An 18489-nucleotide genomic window follows, 5' to 3' on the forward strand; every position below is an offset into this window, starting at 1 on the left:
AGTTTTATAGTTTTAGCTCTTTGGGGTGTTTGGTTGTTTTTTTTAAAGATTTTTATTTATTTATTTGATAGACAGAGATCACAAGTAGGCAGAGAGGCAGGCAGAGAGAGAGAGAGGAGGAAGCAGACTCTCACTGAGCAGAGAGCCCGATGCGGGGCTCCATCCCAGGACCCTGAGATCATAACCTGTGCTGAAAGCAGAGGCTTAACCCTCTGAGCCATCCAGGCACCCCCTGTTTGGTTTTTTTAATACTAATGACTTTGGTGGGCACCTGAATGGCTCAGTGGTTTAAAGCCACTGCCTTTGGCTCAGGTCATGATCTGATCAACCTGATGGATCGACCCCCCATCGGGCTCTCTGCTCAGCAGAGAGCGTGCTTCCCCTTCTCTCTCTCTTTGCCTACCTCTCTGCCTACTTGTGATCTCTGTCTGTCAAATAAATTAAAAATCTTTAAAAATTTTTGTAAAAAAAATACTAATGACTTTGGTGCATATCCCTTCAAGACAGGCATTCTCTAGTGTGACTATAGTCAAATTATCAAAATCAGGAAATTTAACATCGATACAAGATTATTTACTTCACTGTTTGTATTCACATGTCATCGTTTGTTCCAGTAAATGTCTTTTTTTCGTTATTTTCTTTCCTGGGCGAGGATCCAATCCAGGATCATGAGTTGCAGTTACTTGTCACAGTTCTTTATTTTCTGTCAATCTGGATAATTCCTCAGTCTTTGTCTTCCAAGACCTTGACACTTTGGAAAAGTACAGGCCAGCTATTTTATAGAGTATCTCTCAATTTGAACACAGTTCAGTGCTCAGCACATAGTAGGCACTGAAGACTGGTTGGTTGAATGAAGACACACTCACATGCCTCAGTCACTACAGCTGCACACCCACCTCCTGCTTCTCCCCAACAGCTCCTCTCCCATCCCACACTTGCTACCCCACCCACCTCACGCTAGGCTCAGTTGCTCAGGGTACCTGAAAAAGCTGGGCCCTATTCCAGAGGGAATGAGGAAAGCTGGAGGTAGGAAAGCAGGCTTGATCTTTAGGGTCTGCTTTCTGGGCCCAGCCCTGCTGCGAGGTGCCTCAGTTTCCCATGATGGGTTTTAGGAGAGATCTTACCTCTCCTCTAGCTCCTGAACCATCTCAGGGTCAAATTTTAGGATTGGAGCTGGCTTTCCGTTCTTGCTTCTGCCCTGAATAGTTCAGGACCTTGGACAAAGCCATCAACATCTTGGGCTCTGATTTCACCTAGAAAGTGGGGCTGATGGTACCTCCCTGAAAGGACTGACGTGAAAATCAAATGGGATCCGTGTTATGAAAGTCATCTGCAAACTGGTTGGGCGATGGGAGATTAAAAGGCCTATTGCGGATCCCCTGGGGATTTCCAGCCTTTCAGAATATAAAGGCAGCAGGCAGGAAAACCAGCTGGGCAGGGTAGTGGGGCAAAGGGAGCAGGTTGTCCTCACCTGCCCCTGGAGGACTTTTGAGAGCCACCATCTCTTCCTCTGTGGCCTCAGACCTTTCCAGGGACAAGACCAGGCATATCAAATGCGAATTTTGAGGTCGGCCTTGTTGAAGGACGGTGACAAGGTCCTTGTCTCCTTCCACCTGTCTGACTCCCTTCTATCCGATACACACCTCCCACCTCTCTCCCCATCCAGGGCATTAACCTGTCTGGGGGCCAGCGACAGCGTGTCAGTCTGGCCCGAGCTGTTTACAGTGAAGCTGATCTTTTCTTGCTGGATGACCCACTGTCAGCCGTGGACTCTCATGTGGCCAAGCATATCTTTGACCAAGTCATCGGGCCAGAAGGTGTGCTGGCAGGCAAGGTGAGGCCTCCAGGAGGTTGTGGGGGGTCCCTAAGGTGAGATCTAGGACCCTAGGGGAGAGCTGGTGGGAGACCCCAGGATTTGGAGGAAACCTGGAAGAACAGGAGGCTTGAGAAGCAGGAATGTTGGTTGGGTGGCGGGGGACCCACCCTGGAGGCACTGACCCCATGCCATGGGGCTAGTCACTGATGTACTTGTCTTTGCTCCCTGGCATATGGGCACCTCACACCCTCTCCATGGCCCTGTACCTGTGCCAGGGGTGTGTGCTAAGGATGGTGGAAATGGTAGCCTGCTGTCCTCTCCCCAGACACGGGTGCTGGTGACACACAGCATCAGCTTCCTGCCCCAAATGGACATCATCATAGTGCTGGCTGATGGGCAGGTGTCCGAGGTGGGCTCCTACCCAGACCTGCTGGGACGCAATGGCTCCTTTGCCAACTTTCTCTGCAACTACGCGCCCGAGGAGGACAAAGAGAGCCTGAAGGAGGACAGCAGGCCTGGTATCCGCCATCCCTGACCCTCCGCGTTCGGTGCCCTCCCACCATCTCCCCTGTCTTGGGGATCTCTGAGTGTCTCTGGATGGGCCCGGTGTTCTACAAGGGAGGTTCGAGGAACTTGGGCCATCTGTCTGAGAGTCCAACATCGCCAAGTGCCTCCCCCTCCTTTCCCCTAACAGTGTGACCTTATGGGCAGCTCAGGCCTCGGGGCCCCACACTTCCTGTGTGTCCAAAGGGCATAAGGGCCCAGGCCCAGTCTGTAGGCAAGACTGTTTCACAGATAAGTCATTCGGTAAATGGACAAGTGGTTGGAAGGGTCATTTCTTTATCAACAAAGATTGAGTAATTACTATGTCCTAGCACTACTCTCAGCACTGAGAGATGGCAGCGAACAAATGGAAAATTCTGTGTCCTCATGGAGTGCTTTGAAGTCTCTGGACCCCTAAGACCCCCCTCCCCCCCTACTTTTTGTCCAGTCCTGACTCTTCAACCTCCCAGACCTCTTCCTGAGTCTGCTTGCCTACTGCTGCATAGATGGCTGTCATGTGTTGAACATGTGCCAAGGGCTGCGCCCCTTGCTAAGCATTTGACACACATTCTTTCCTTTAATCCTCACAATGACAATGACACCATGAAGCGGGTACTATTATTATCCCCATTTTACATGCCCGCCTAAAGTCATGCGGGGAGAAAGTGGCATTTGAGCTCAGCCAGTGTGCCCCTAGAGCCCAAGCTCCTGACCCTTATATTTGAGACCTTCTCCACAGTCCCCGATGGGAAGTTTTTCTCCTTGTCTAACCTAAGTCTTTCTTGCTGCCTCTTTTTTTCTTTCCCCAGCTCAAAACTGGTCATTTATTTTTCTCCTTGTCCTTGCTGTTCTTTCATGCCTCTTGTGTTCTCTCCTGCGTGTCCACTGGGGCGTCTTCTCTGGCCTGGGACTGGAGAACACTGGCGGCTTGCAGGGCGAGCTAGCCTGGCGCTTCTCCTTTCCCCCAACCTGCTGCAGCCTTGGAGAGCACAGAGGATGAGGAACTGCTGCTGATTGAAGACACGCTGAGCAATCACACAGACCTGACAGACAACGAGCCGGTCCTGTATGAGGTCCAGAAGCAGTTTATGAGGTGAGCCCCCGAGAGCTCCCGGCGCCATCCCTAAGCCCCACCAGGTGGGACATGGGTGGGCAATCTCCCTGCCGCTCAGAGCCTGGGCCTCCAGCTACAGCCTGAACCCCCTGGGGCTCTGGCCTGTGGGTGTGTTAGAGACCACCTCCCTGGGCCTGACCAGCTGCCTCCACAGACAGCTGAGTGTCATGTCCTCGGAAGGCGAGGGCCAGGGCCGGCCTGTGCCCCGGAGACGCCTGGGTTCAGCAGAGAAGGCACTGCAGGCAGCAGAGGCAAAGGCGAGGGGGGCGCTGATCCAGGAGGAGAAGGCGGCAATGGGCACTGTGAGTAGGATGGACAAGGGAGGCTGGAGAGGGTGGGCAGGCCCCCAGCCATCCCGGGGCTCACGAGAGTCCTCTGCCCTTGACTGCCGTGCCATGCAGGTGAAGCTGAGTGTGTTCTGGGATTATGCCAAGGCTATGGGGCTCTATACCACAGTGGCTATCTGTGTCCTATACCTGTGTCAAACTGCGGCTGCCATTGGGGCCAATGTATGGCTCAGCGCCTGGACCAATGAGGCTATGGTGGACAGCCGACAGAATAACACCTCCATGAGGCTGGGTGTCTATGCTGCCTTGGGAGTTCTGCAAGGTGAGAGGCAGAGATGTCTGGAAGTTATTTTCCTCACATCTGGGCTGCCAGATCCCCCAAACCCTGCCCTTGCCTCTTTCTCAATCATCATGGCCATTGCCCTGCCCTAGCGCCTCCCTAGCAGCCCATCTGCCTCTGGGCATCTTGAGCTTAACCCGGCGGTGGCACTGCCTCTCTGAGCCTGCTGGCCACGGCAGCCATCCCGTATCTCCTTACCTGCCCACCCCACGCCCTACATGCCCCACACCAGCCCCAGTGAACACTCCTCCGCCTCCTCCAACAGGAATCCTGGTGATGCTGGCAGCCGTCACGCTGACGGTGGGCAGCGTCCACGCCGCACGCTCGCTTCACCAGGCGCTGCTGCACAACAAGATGCGCTCACCACAGTCCTTCTTCGACACGACGCCCTCCGGCCGTATCCTAAACCGCTTCTCCAAAGATATCTACGTCATCGATGAGGTTCTGGCCCCCACTATCCTCATGCTGCTGAATTCCTTCTACAACTCCCTCGCCACCCTCGTGGTCATCGTGGCCAGCACGCCGCTCTTCACCGTGGTCACCCTGCCCCTGGGGATCTTCTATGTCTTGATGCAGGTCCGCAGCCAGTGGGTGGGCGAGGTGCTGGTATGGGCCGGGCTCCGTGTGGGCCGGGCTCCGTGTGGGCGGGACTCCCCGTATGGGCGGGGCTCCCTGTAGACGAGGCGCTAAAGCCGGCTGGGCTCTCCGGTTCACTAACAATCAACCTGGGTTGGGACTTAGGGAGGTCTGACTGCGGGTCGGTTAGGGACAGTAGATACTTCACGTCTTTGAAACTCATTTTCCTCACCTGTAAAGCAGCATCATAGAACCTACTTCGTAGGGTTGTTGCTAGGATAAAATAAAATCCTTGTAAATTGTGGCTAACCCTGGAACTCCTTCTTGCTGCCTATTTTTTTTTTTTAAGATTTTTATCTATTTATTTATTTGACAGAAAGATAGAGCCAGAGAGCACAAGCGGGGGTAATGGCAGAGGGAGAGGGAGAAGCAGGCTTCCTGCTGAGCAGGGAGCCTGATGCAGGGATTGATTCCAGGCCCCTGGGATCATGACCTGAGCCGAAGGCAGACACTTAACCGACTGAGCCACCCCGGGATCCCTTGCTGCCTATTTTTAACTAAAATGCTGTTAACAGTGTGAGACGCATTATCCTTCCCCTCCTTTATACATATCTAAACATATATGTGCATTTATGTTTTTAACATAGATGACTTGGTAACGTTCAGATACAGGTCAGAGGCTCAGCGGGGCATCTGCCATTCCCCCTGCTTGTGTAGCTGAGCCCCTGTACTGCCATGAGTTTAATCAGTTGCTAAAGGTAACCCACGAGGTGGCTGGAAACTCAGGTGATGTGGGCTGTGCTCTGTGCAGGGACAGGGGGCTCTCAGATACCCGTCCTTTTAGGCCCTGGCCATGTTGGGGCCCACAGGCTAGAGGATGGAAGCTGGAGACAGAAATGTGTTTTTGTAGGGCTGAAGTTCAAAAAAAACAGAGTGAGGTGGGGAGAGGCTCTCTAAGAAAAAGAATACAAAATTATCTTATTTTTGCAAAGTTTGTGATATTCTGACTATGTAGGCACATCGCTGGGGCACATCAGAGGAGACAGACATAGTCACTGATGGAGGAGGCCAAGCGAAGTGGGTCCTGTAATCAAGGCCCCCTACACGGGGTGAGGGGGTCAGGAGCTGAGAGGGAATCAGGAAGGGCTTCATGGAGGAAGCGGCCTGGAAGACCCAGCAGGAGGGGACCGGGGGAAAGGGAGGACTGAGTCAGGGGGTCTCACGGAGCTGACCTCAAGCTCTTTCTCCAACCTCTGCCAGCGCTTTTATGTGGCGACGTCACGGCAGCTGAAGAGGCTGGAGTCCATCAGCCGCTCGCCCATTTACTCCCACTTTTCGGAGACAGTGACGGGCTCCAGCGTCATCCGGGCCTACGGCCGCAGCCAAGACTTCCAGGCTATCAGTGACGCTAAAGTGGATGCCAACCAGAGGAGCTGCTATGCCCACATTGCCTCCAACAGGTCAGAAGCCTCCTCCCTCAGCCCCTGCCCCTCCGGGAGTCCCCACCAGGATCTCCTGCAGGAGAGACCTGAAGTTCTGGGTCCCACTTCCGCCTTCCCCCATACAGGAAATTACCTCCTTCCTCCACCTGCCCCACCTCCTGCTCGTCTTGTCCCCACAGGTGGCTGGGAGTCCAAGTGGAGTTCGTGGGCAACTGTGTTGTGTTCTTTGCTGCACTCTTTGCTGTGATCGGCAGAAACAGCCTGAGTCCGGGGCTGGTGGGCCTATCCGTGTCCTACGCCCTACAGGTACGCAGGGGTCAGGGCCCCAGGGCAAGGCCACACTGAGGCAGAGGCCACCCAGGGGTCACAAGCATCTCCTGGGCCTTTGCTCTGCCCAGTATGGGGACCAGCCACAGGTTCTGCTCCCCAGGATTGTGAGCTCAGTGGAGCACAGAGAAGACAGTCCCCGCAACAGGGGACTGTAACGCAGGGTGAATAGGTCTTTGTGGAGGAAGGACCCAAACATGGTGAGAACCCGGAAGACAGTCTCTACCTTGGGTTTGGTGCTGGAGAAATTATCTTAGAGCTTGGCCCCAAAAGACAAATAGAACTTGTCCTGCCTGTGTGCAGGATTGGGAGGGTCAGTTCTACCAGTGGTTCTAGGCCAGGGATATGTAGGGGCAGAGTACACCCAATTTCCCAGGCCTTCGGAGAAAGTACACAGAGAAGCCAGGGCTGGAGGGCGGGCTGTCACCCCAATATCAGCCTGTATTGTCAGAGGCTTAAATAACTACACATGGCATTTTTGTGACTCAGATCGCATTTTCAAGGCCACAGAGAGCTCAAGCCTTGAATGCTTTGGAACAAAAGACAATCTAGACAAATGAGTCTTCTCAGACTTTCCCGTGCTGTTGAGTCAGCTTGAGATCTTGTGAAAATGTGGTTTCTGATATGGCAGGGCTAGGATGGGTCACAGAGTTCTGCATGTCTACCAAGACCCCTTGGGACACAGTGTGATCTGGGGACGGGTTATATCAACATCACCTGGAAGTTTGTTAAAAGTGCAGAATCTCCAGGATACCTGGGTGGCTCAGTTGGTTAAGCGTCTGCCTTCAGCTCAGGTCATGATCCCAGGGTCCTGGAATCAAGCCCCACATCAGGGTCCTTGCTCAGCGGAGAGCCTGCTTCTCCTTCTGCCTGCCATTCTCCCTGCTTATGCTCTCTCTCTCTTTCTGTCTCTCTGACAAATAAAATCTTTTTAAAATGCTGCAGAATCAAAAAAATAAAAATTAAAAAATTAAATGATGCCGAATCTCAAGTCCCACTGCAGACCTACTGAATCAGAAGCCACATTTTAACAAGATTCCCTGGGAAGTCTTCCTTAAATATACCAACATTTGAGACACATGGGGGCTAGGGGGCCCTGGGTCAAGCCTACAAGGTCACTGCCTGAGATACAGTTGTGATTAGAGCCCCAGGTGGCCCACCTATGGGGTTGCCCAGACCTACCTACTTTGTAAAGGCAAGGAGCATCATTAGGGAGTCAGAACTCCTCCCACAGCTGTTGTGGGGAAAGGGAAGATTACCGTATCCATGACCCAGTCCCTTTGGCCAGATAACATTGACTCTGAATTGGATGATCCGAATGATGTCCGACTTGGAGGCTAACATTGTGGCCGTAGAGAGAGTCAAGGAGTACTCCAAGACGGAGACCGAGGTGGGTACTGGGATGAGCCTGGGGCAGGGTGATTCTGGAATAGCTGGGGAGGGGTGCTTGGTGACCCATCATCTCTACATTTCAAGGCCAGCTCTTCATTTGGGGGGCTCTTCATTCATTCATTCATTCATCCACTCATGGCCTATTGAGCATCAGCCAGATGTCCCAGCAAGTATGGAGAGTCCAGAGTTGAGCAAGACAGGGTCTATCCTCAAGCAGATTCTGATGTCGTGGGCAAAGTAAGACAGGGCTCTGCCCTGGAAGACAGGAGCTCTGGGGTGATGCGCCCAAAGAAAGCAGATGGGAGAATCGTTCAGCTGGAGGTGGTCAGCTGGAGGGTGAGAATTCCAGCCAGAGATCAGCCTAGTTGAAGGAGCAGGGGCAGGGTAGCATGCCCTTTGTTGCGGAAAGGGAGTGTCCCCTACTTGGGGGGGGGGATGTGGACTTTTGTCCACTTACATCTTCCCATGGCCACACCCCAGACCTCTTCAAGCTCAGAAGCTGCACCATCTCTGAGATCTTAAGTCAAACTTTTAGACCACCCTTCCCAACCCTCCCAGCTCTCTTGCCCCAAATCCTCTGCTGTCTCAGAACTTTGTCCTTGTTGGGACTCCAGTCTTATGACCTACCCTTGTCCCTCTGTCCACTAACTCATCTAGCCTGGATTCCTTGCTCCATAGGTACCAGCCCATGCCTCCCTTGTCCTCCCCTCTCTCAGGGGTCCTCACCTACAAAACCCCTCCCTGGTTGAGCCCCTCTGTCTGCCTTCTACGTCTAGCACTCAACAGCTAAGATATTCCTGGAGAAAAATCACTGATTTTACTTCAAGCTTATACCAGACACCACTGCTGCATAGTCCCATTTTGCTTCCCCAAGAAGCCCGTGTTCCCACTTCCAGAAAGATCTGTTGTGAACCTTCTTTCCTCCATCCCCCCATCTCCTCCCCTTTGCTCAGCCATGGACCTTGCGTGACTTGCCAGTGAGAAAACAGTATGAGATACGAACTCCCTCAACCTTCCTGCCCCCAGACTTTCCATCATGCTTGTGGTCTGTTCACCTTTTCCTTCCTCTTTTAGCAGGAAGCGTCCCTCCTCCAATCAAAATCCACGCCTTCAGACTTCACCTCCCTAATTATACCCTCCTGCTCCTACAGCCTGCTCCTTGTGTTAGATGACTCCCATCCATGGGCAAACATAAGCTCTTGTAGCTTCCATCCTAGACATACAAACCAACCTCCCTTCCCCTGTGTTTCTCTGCTCTCCTTTGTCATGAAGCTTGTTTTAAAACCCACATGCTCTCACCGCTTCCCTATCACCCTTTATCACATCTGCCTCCCACAGTCTTGTTTCTGGCCCTGTCATTCCACTGATGACCTGCCTGGTTCCAAACCCAGGGGACACATTTCTGTTCTCATCTAATTCAGCCTCTCAGCGACATTCAGACACACTGACCCCTGCCTTCTTCTTGGAAGGCTCTCCTTCCTGGCTTCTGTGACCCGGGCTCTCGCTCTGTCAGTCTCCATTGAGCCCCTGGCCTGCCTGTTCCTCCCAGTCTGGCTCCCCTCCCTCCCCCAGCCTTCCCCAGTCATCTCCTGTCACCCCCCTCATCCCCCACTGTCTGGGATCTTCAAATGCTCCCTCTTTGCATCTAGCATTCCCATTTCCCCCATCCATACCCATGATCTTGTCTCCACAGCCTGAGAAGTTCTGCCCCGAACCCTCCTGCCCTTTCTTTTGACACCATCTCGAGAGAACGGTCTATACTGGCTGTTTTGCTTTTTGACTGTTGGCAGTCTGCCTTCCCCTGTCACAAAGCAGGGCCACCTTCCCTGAACTGCACAGACTCATAGGTCCCTATACTCAGAAGGACCTTACATTGGGTTTAATGTTCTGCTGTCACCACTTGGACATTCTTCATAATTACTGAACAAGAATCCCCACCTTTCCATTTTGTACGGGGCCTCCCAAATGGTAGCTCATCATGTCTCAAAGCCACCATCATCTTATGCCCAATTTATTTTAAGAACCTCCTCACTAGCTTCCCTATTTCCCATCATCCTCTCTCCCTTCTCTTAGCAGCCCGAGGAATCCTTTAAAAACACACCAAACCATATCATTGCTCTGTGCACAGCCCTCTGAGGGCTCTGCATCTTAGAGTAAAAAACCATAGTCCTTAAAATGGCCTGCAAAGCCCTTTGTTATGGGGCCACCCACTATCTCTCTCCTACCTCCTTTGTCCGCATGCTCTAGAACACACCTGGGCGAGCATTTGCAGTTTCTGTTCCTTCTGCCTGGCATGTCGTTCCCCCCAGGCATTTACTTGGCTTGTTGCCTCACCTCCTTTCGGTCTTTATTTAAATATTGCCTTCTCCAGGAAGCCTTCACTGACCACCCTGTACTGCCACACCACCAAGCATTTCTCAGCACTTATCACTTTCCTACATTAGGTACATTTGCTTTTTTGTTGATGGTAGGCACCCTCCCCCCATACTAAATGTAAGCCTCACAAGGAGGCAAAGACTTTGTCTGGTTCACCACTGTGATCCCAGTAGCCATTCAGTAGGAAGGTTTTGGAGCTCTGCACAGAATAAAGGTAGAGAGATAAAGGATTCATTGGACCACATGGTTGGGCCCCGGGAGACACTGGGGACTCTCCCCCAGGGACCCTGATAGGGGAGGATGGAGGGGGCCTCGGGAGAGAGGTAGACTGAAGAGGGAGAGGGCCAGGCTGGGGAGAAGGGGCCACCCTAATGCAGACCCATTTTCCCCTCCCGGCCAGGCCCCCTGGGTGGTGGAGGGCAGCCGTCCTCCCGCAGGCTGGCCCCTGAAAGGCGAGGTGGAGTTCCGCAATTACTCCGTGCGCTACCGGCCTGGCCTGGAGCTGGTGCTGAAGAACCTGAGTCTGCGCGTGCGCGGTGGCGAGAAGGTGCGCAAGGGCGGGGGGTGTGCGTGGCACGTGGTCGGAACCTATGGGTGAGCAGGTGTGATGCCCCCGCAGACTCCTCCCCACCCCCTGACGGCCTCGCTCACTCCCTCCAGGTGGGGATCGTGGGCCGCACGGGGGCGGGCAAATCATCCATGACCCTGTGCCTGTTCCGCATCCTGGAGGCGGCGGAGGGTGAAATCCGCATCGACGACCTCAACGTGGCAGACATCGGCCTCCACGACCTCCGCTCTCAGCTGACCATCATTCCCCAGGTCCGAGCCTGTTATAGACCGAGGTTGACCCACAGTCCTAGGGGTGGGGGGGTGCGTGGGGGGGGACAGGCCCCACTCTGCTCTGTAGCTTGGGGTCCAAGCCTGGGACCCCTGACCTCCAGCAGGTGTGGAGCCACAGAGTGGCGCCCTGTCATGGATCCAAAAGGGTCCAGCGCGTCCTGGGCCAGTCTGCCTCTGCCCTCTAACCCCCTGGGCCGCCAGGTGAGACCAGGATCGCAGGACCCTTCAAGCACCTCACCCTCTGAGAGGCTCTGCCCTGGTCTCCCTGTTCTGCGGCTCGGAATCACATATCACTCTTTCTGGCTCTTCTGGAAGGCTTTTTTTTTTTTTTTTTTTTTTCCTTCCCTGCTGACTGGGCACTTTGGAGTCAGATTAGTGGCTCCGCTTTCTTCTTTGGTGGAGGACTTCGTGATTGGCAAAGCCGAGGTTTATCACTTCCCCACAGGCATGTATCAGCCCATGGCCTCCCGCCTGGTGGGCCGGGGGCAGAATGGGAGTGCTGCTACCTAATCCCCAGCTTTCTCCCTGGCCCTGGGGCCCATGGCTCCTCATGGGGCCTGAGTTGCCCTCCTCTGAGGACTTGTCCTGTTCCCAGGACCCCATCCTGTTCTCCGCATCCCTGCGTACGAACCTGGACCCCTTTGGGCATTACTCGGAGGAAGATATATGGCGAGCCTTGGAGCTGTCCCACCTACACAGCTTTGTGAGCTCCCAGCCGGCAGGCCTGGAATTCCAGTGCTCTGAGGGAGGGGAGAATCTCAGGTAATGGCTGGGATTGGGTGGGTTAGGAACAGCACCTTGAGGAGCCGGATGATCTGGCCTCAGATGACACAGAGTCCGGGCCTCCAAACTCCCATCTCAGCCTGGGTGTGCTCAGGGCACGTCGTTAAATACTGAACATACACTGTGTGCCAGGCGTGGTGCACTGTCACACTGACTCCTCGCACAAGCCCCAGATGTGGTGATGGCCCTACTTTGCAGATGAAGAAACTGAGGCAGAGCCAAAGTCACCTAGCTGGGAGAAGGCCTGCCTGGGATTTGAGCCCTCGGGGAGATTCCAAAGCCCAATTCCATCCTGTCCTGTGAGGTTGTCAGTGCTGCGCTTGGCCTGGGGTGGGGGATCAGTACTAAGCCTGTGGATCAGGTAAGAGGAAGTCTACTGTGCATTAGGGAGATCACAGATATTTCCCAAGATGGTACTGCAGTCTCCTCTGTAGCTTAGGACTGAGCAGAGCACTCCAGTTCATGTGCCTGGCCCAAGCCCTGCTCCAGGCCCTTCTTTGCTTTCTTATAGCCCCCATGTTATATCCCCAGCCACTCGGCTGTGCAACGGGGAGGCCCAGAAGTCACTTCTTACTAAGTCTAAGTGCTTGAGATTCTGCTACCTGTGTTAGCTGTGTGACTTGGGGCAAGTTGCTTAACCTCTCTGTTCTATCTCTGCCTTCACTTTAAAATGGGAGCAATAACAGTCCTCTACCTCTTTGCACCATGCTGCCCACTAAAAATACAACAGGAGCCACATGTGTGTAATTAAAGTTTTTTCCAGTAGCCACATTAAAAAAAGAAAAAGAAACAGGTGAAATAAACTTGAATAGTATATTTTATTTATCCCAATATACCTGAGATAGTATTATTACTACAAGTAGTTGATACAAAAATTATTAGAGATATTTTGCAGGTTTTTTCATACTAAGCTTGAAGTCCCGTGTGTATTTTCACATTTACGGTACTTCCTGATTTAGACTAGCCATATTTCAAGTGTTTAGTAGCCACATGTGGCCAGTGACTAGCATTTGGACAGGACAGTCTTTAGGTCATTGTGATGAAATAGAGAGCGCTTGGCCTGGACGGGATCCTGCAGTATTTAGCTATTCTTATTCATATTTGTATTATTCTGCCCGGTCCACACCCATGGACTCTCTCCAGACCTCAGAAACAAAAACAAAACCTTTACATTGGCTCAGCACTTTATAGTGTTCAAAGCACTTTGGTATCCACGATCTTGTTTAATCTTTGCTGCAGTCCTGTGGGCCAGAAATGAGGCTCCAAAATATAAAAGTATTGTCCAAAGCTGCTCAGCTGGCGGAGGGAGGGGCAGGGGCTCAGGGGAGCAGGGGGTTTTGCCCTAAATCCTTCATCGCTGCATCACAGACTTGGGTGGGAGGCCCGCCAAACTGCCACCATCCCCCACTAACTTAGGCAGTCCTGCACTCCACAGCGGGTTTTACTCCATTTTCCTACCCCTACTTGCTAGCCACACTTCTCGGAGAACATTTCCTCCATTGCCATAGAGGCCAGGGTCTGAGCTGGGTCGGCTCCCCTCCTCCCTCCCTGAGCTTGGAGCCACTTTAATAATTTTTTTTTTAAGACTTTATTTATTTATTTAACAGAGAGAGACACAGTGACAGAGGGAACACAAGCAGGGGGAGTGGGAGAGGGAGAAGCAGGCTCCCTGCTCAGCAGGGAGTCTAATGTGGGGCTCAATCCCAGGACCCCAGGATCATGACCTGAGCCGAAGGTAGATGCTTAATAACTGAGCCACCCAGGCACCCCTTGGAGCCACTTTAATAAGCATAACCTGCATCCTATGCCAGTCCTACCATAAATCAGCCCTGAGTTCTAGCTAGAGGCTCCCTCCGCTGCCAGAACCTTCATTAGCTGCGGGAATGGGCCAGGGAGAGAGCCTGGCCTTCACTTGTGCTGTGGTGACTCACCCCTTTGGGAAAGGCTGCGGTATTTGTCCTTGGGTGTGCCTCTGTGGTTGGGAACACAGCCTTGCTTTGTTCGCTGGCTCTGGCTTCCAAGGCAAAAGGTGGAAGGTATGCATCCCTCCCCTCCTCCATCTCCCCAGTGACCAGACCCAGGAGTCCCCATGTCCTCCCCTGCACCTTCCTGTTCCCACAACAGAGCCCTGGCCTGCATTCCCCCATGGGGCTGGGAGATGAAGGTCTGAATTTTGTGACATTAAGCTCAGCAAGATAGCATGATGTGCACATATCCAGGAAGTGCCATTTCAGTGTATTCTGTCTAGAGTGTGAATGACTGATAGAGTTAAAAAGCAAAGAAAGATCTTGGAACTAGCTGAGGAGCAAGGACACGGGAGAAAGGCACAGAGAGAGGAGGCCGAGGGTTCCAGAGACAGACTGGACTTCACAACATTGTCGAGCACTGGCTCTACCCCAGACCCCTCATCATCCTTGTGGGGTCCAGACCCCGATGACTCCATGTTCCAGGAGGACTGGGCTGAGGCAGGAATGGGAGAGCTTAGACAGAAAGCAGGTCCTGGGCCATTGGGAAGGAATAGAGATGGAAGCAGTTCAGGGATCGAGGCCTGGGTGGGGTGGAGGCAGGTGGGGGCGTCGGGCTCAAGACCCCTGCCTTCTCTGTTGCTAGTGTGGGCCAGCGCCAGCTTGTGTGCCTGGCCCGAGCCCTGCTCCGCAAGAGCCGAATCCTGGTCTTAGACGAGGCCACGGCAGCCATCGACCTAGAGACGGACGACTTCATCCAGGCCATCATCCGCACCCAGTTTGAGAGCTGCACGGTGCTGACCATCGCCCACCGGCTCAACACCATCATGGACTACACCAGGTGGGACACCAGAACCCAGCCGGAGGGGAGTCTGGTGGAGTCATGTGTCCACTGGGAAGGCAGATGAAGGTGGTCTGGACACAGGAGAGCTCATGGGATTGTCTAGGGCCCAGGAGTGGGGGAAAGGCAGGGCTTCCCAAGTTATGGGTAAGGGGTGGGACAGAGTGGAGTCATCAGCACTTGGGGGCCCAGGGACATTTTCTGAGACAGGACACTTTCAGTTTCCCAGCGTGCAAGGAAGGAGCACACTGGGGCTCCCTAGGCATTCCAAATTGTACCCAGGCCACCTCCCTCCAGCCTTCTGTGAATGCCGTGAGGCGGGGCTGGCTCATTCCTGACCGCACTCTCACTCCCTGGGCCCCAGGGTTTAGGGCCCACACCCCTCGTTCGTACCTCACTCCCGCAATCTGAGTGGGGGATAGAGATGAGGAAGCCACTGAAAGAAGTTCATGATGCTCAGGTCCCTGCCTTGGGGGGCTGGACCTGACAGCACTGTGAGAGGCAAACGCACTGTGGTGAGAGCTCGGGGAGGGGGCGGGGGAGGCTGAGTTCCAGCCCCTGCAGCTGCTGGGCCCCTGTGACCTTGGCCAAGGGGCCAAACCAATCTCTCTCTCTCTCTCTATCTCGGGGTTGTTGTAGGGAGTTAATGAACCCCTTTCCCCCTTTCTTTAACCCTCCCTGGCACCAGGGCATCTAAGGATTAGGAACGGGTTCTTGCCCTCTAGATCTTACGCCTTCCCTGGAGAGGCAGCCGCTCAGCCAAAAGAAAAACCTGGGAAAGGAAAATCTATTCCCTCATTGTGTCCAGTGCTAAGGTTCACTGTTGGAGGACAGCACGAGGGGCTGAGGGCCAGAAGTGTTAGGAAAGTGACCTGGCGCTGGCCTGGCAGACTGGCCGCCTCGGAGACGTGGGAGCTCGGGGGGGATGAAAGGGAGGAAGCTGCAGCCAGTCTGTGTTGAAGGAATGTGGGGGGAGCACAGCCACAGGCGTCCATTCACAACATAAACCCCCACAGCAGGGGGACATGGGAAGATGCCACAGGCTGGACGATGGGGCAGACCTTGTCCCTGTCTCAGATGTGTCCCCACACAGCCCTCAGGGGCTTGAGAACCAAGCTGAGAATGCCCGATGCTGCCATCCGTCTGTTCCATCCCTCCCCCACTCTCATCCAGTACCCCACTGAGAGAGGAAAGGGTAGACAGGAGGTCCTAGGCCCTGGGTCCAGACAAGGGACAAGGAGGGGCTGAGAGAATCTATTCATTCTGTTGGGACCGATGGAAATGAATCTGACAATCATGCTATTGAATGTATAACTAGAGCTTGGAGGAAGGAAGTAAGGGTCCGTGTGTGTAGAAGGGAGGAAGCCAGTCTGCTAGGGCAGCCAGAACACTACCTCTCGTAAGAAGAGAAAGTGTCCGCCAGGCCCTAAAGGATGAGTAAGAGTTGGGGAGTGGGTGAAATGGGGTATGGACACAAATGTCAGGCAAAGGATGCAACACATGCAAAGGCCCTGGGGTAGGAAGGCACGTGAGGCTGGAGCATACACGGTGAAGGGGGCAGTAGAACCAAACAGAGGAGGTGAGAGGGACAGGCCCCACTAGGCCCCACTTCAGGAACTGTGGTAGAGCCATCCGTCCTCACCCTAAGAACAGTGAGAAACCACTGAAGAGGGAAGGGCAGTCTGCAGGCTCTAGTTCAGGCAGTGGCCAGGCAGAGATGTGCTCAGACACATTCCTCCCAGAACAAGTTTCCAGGAGCCCTGTAGTTAAGGAAGCAGAGTATGGCCATCCCCTCCCATCGAGGGGCATCTCCCTAGGGCTCAAGAGAACCCTTTCTGCACCTGCCTCTCCCTGGGAGCCAGGCTGCTGATCCTGCCCCAGGTGCACCCTGTGGTTCCTTGGCAGGGGATTGGAATCCCAGGCCCAGGCCTGACTCTTTGTGTGTGTGTGTGTGTGTGTATGCACGCGCGCACGCACACGCGTATAGATCCACCCATCAGCAGCAACCAGATTTGCAGCCAAAGTCCCAGATTCCAGGGTCAGGCCTCAGCACAGCCTGGTCCCCTGCCGTGTGCCTTTGTGACTTGGCACAAAGCAGATGGAACTGCACAGGGGCTAGCACACAGGCCCGTGGCTCCCTGAGCATGGTCCTGCGACCCCGGTGAGGGAAGGGCTCATTAAGGAAGCTTTTCGGAGCCCCGACTAGCAGAGATGAATAGCAACCTTGTGTTTGATCCCAGAAACCACCTCATCTGCCAGGAGAGCAAAGGGAGAGGCTAAAATAACCAGCCCTGCAAACGTGCACGTGTGGCTTCGCGGCTGTTTTGGGTGGGTTGCCCGAAGCAGGAGGCTTGGCCTGTCCCTGCAGGGCCTGGGTGGTCCCCGGATGGGGTGGGGTGGATTGGACGGCCAGGCCTAGGCTGATGGAGCCCTGACCACTTCTTCTCTTTGGCTAGGGTCCTGGTCCTCGACAAAGGGACGATAGCAGAATTTGACTCTCCGGCCAACCTCATTGCAGCCAGAGGCATCTTCTATGGGATGGCCAGAGATGCTGGACTTGCTTAGAATACATTCCCGGGACCTCCTCCTGGCTATTCCTGGTTTTCCAAGTACGTCTGCAGGATGGACTCGATAGCAGAGGCTGGGGGCATCCATTGGGAGTTTTGCCCTGTTGGGTGCCTCCCAGAATAATTGTGCTTAATGCTTTAAATGCAGAAAGCAGGGCCCTAGAGGTGACTGACATGCCTGAGGTCACAGCTGGCTGAAGGCAGAGCCCAGATGGGTGCCCCGGTCTCCTGATTCCCATCCTGGTGTTATTTCCACGCTGTGCTGTTCTCAATCATCTCATGGAATGACCTCTCTACTCTGTATGATTTTTCATATTTTCTACTCTGAAGTAGTTTGGTTTTTTTTTTTTGTTTTTTTTTTTTTTTTCTTTTAAGTAAAGCTTTTTCCTTCTGGAACACCAGACTGCCGGGTCAGGCCGTCCTCAGGAACAGAGTCCTGTACTCTGGGGTGCTGGCCTGAATCCATTAAAACCGGGGCACTGACAAAATAAAGCTACGTGGTCAACAATACGTATGCCCCAACGCTGCCTTCCTCTGCCTGTTCACAAGGTTTGGGACTTAGGACCTTTGGGGGAGGTAGGGGGAGAGGTGGTAGAGGTAGACTTTACATATATTCACATGGCTAGATATATCGTCTTCACAGCCAAAATTTATGGGGTAATTGCCAGGAATTCCTGCTCGGCTGTGCAGATACTGTAAAAAGGCAAGAATGAAAGCCCCTGAAATCTGACCCAAGGCCTCCTGGGAAGGCTGCTGTGAACACCTTCACGTTTATGTCATCCCTCAGACCTCCAAGCCTGTTCCTCTAGGGGCTGAAATGGGCATGGGGCTTCATTTCCTTGCTCCTTTAGAATGTTCCAGACAGGTCCCCATAAGCAGCGAGGCCTCCAAGCCACTCCTCTTCCTCTGTCTGGCCAAAGCTGAATATGGGAGCAAATAGCAGCCTGGGGGCCGCATCACACACACACACCCCACTGCCCCCGCCAATCCCAGCCTGGTAAATACATCTTGAGGGGGTAAATTAAATTTGGTCCGAGCAAGCCAACAGTGGACTCATTTTCTGCAGGTCAGAGTCCATCTGGCATAAGGCCTTCTATTTGGAATGGATCTCTCTTCTTTGTTACCTTAGAGTTTTCTGTGACTCTCTCACTCCTTTGACCTTTCTGCTGTCTGATGGGACTGGTTGGAGGTGACGGTTTATCTTTCTTCCCTAAATGGTTTGCGGTAGGCGCAGAGATGGCTCCTTTGATCTGGTTCTCCTCTACCTTTTGGGTTGGCCTG

The 18489-nt window shown here is 53.6% G+C and overlaps 1 protein-coding gene across 5 annotated transcripts in view; it reads left to right on the top strand.

Annotated features, from left to right (window-relative positions):
* ABCC3 (ATP binding cassette subfamily C member 3) overlaps positions 1-18489 on the top strand; it is a 48082-nt gene that overhangs the window by 27552 nt on the left and 2041 nt on the right. For 4 of the 5 annotated variants that reach the window (XM_059150387.1, XM_059150385.1, XM_059150388.1 and 1 more), the window contains 14 exons: positions 1667-1834; positions 2142-2334; positions 3338-3452; positions 3628-3775; positions 3875-4082; positions 4366-4676; positions 5937-6136; positions 6298-6424; positions 7734-7835; positions 10614-10760; positions 10874-11032; positions 11649-11815; positions 14447-14641; positions 17098-17718. In XM_059150387.1, coding sequence (XP_059006370.1) covers positions 1667-1834; positions 2142-2334; positions 3338-3452; positions 3628-3775; positions 3875-4082; positions 4366-4676; positions 5937-6136; positions 6298-6424; positions 7734-7835; positions 10614-10760; positions 10874-11032; positions 11649-11815; positions 14447-14641; positions 17098-17206 — 2349 coding nt within the window. In that variant the 3' untranslated portion in view covers positions 17207-17718. Of the gene's footprint in view, positions 1-1666; positions 1835-2141; positions 2335-3337; positions 3453-3627; positions 3776-3874; positions 4083-4365; positions 4677-5936; positions 6137-6297; positions 6425-7733; positions 7836-10613; positions 10761-10873; positions 11033-11648; positions 11816-14446; positions 14642-17097; positions 17719-18489 lie in introns of those variants that run through there. The other variant, XM_059150386.1, reaches the window with a different exon arrangement.

This window comes from Mustela lutreola, chromosome 15 (assembly GCF_030435805.1).
Source record: "Mustela lutreola isolate mMusLut2 chromosome 15, mMusLut2.pri, whole genome shotgun sequence".
NCBI classification, from domain to species: Eukaryota; Metazoa; Chordata; class Mammalia; order Carnivora; family Mustelidae; genus Mustela; species Mustela lutreola.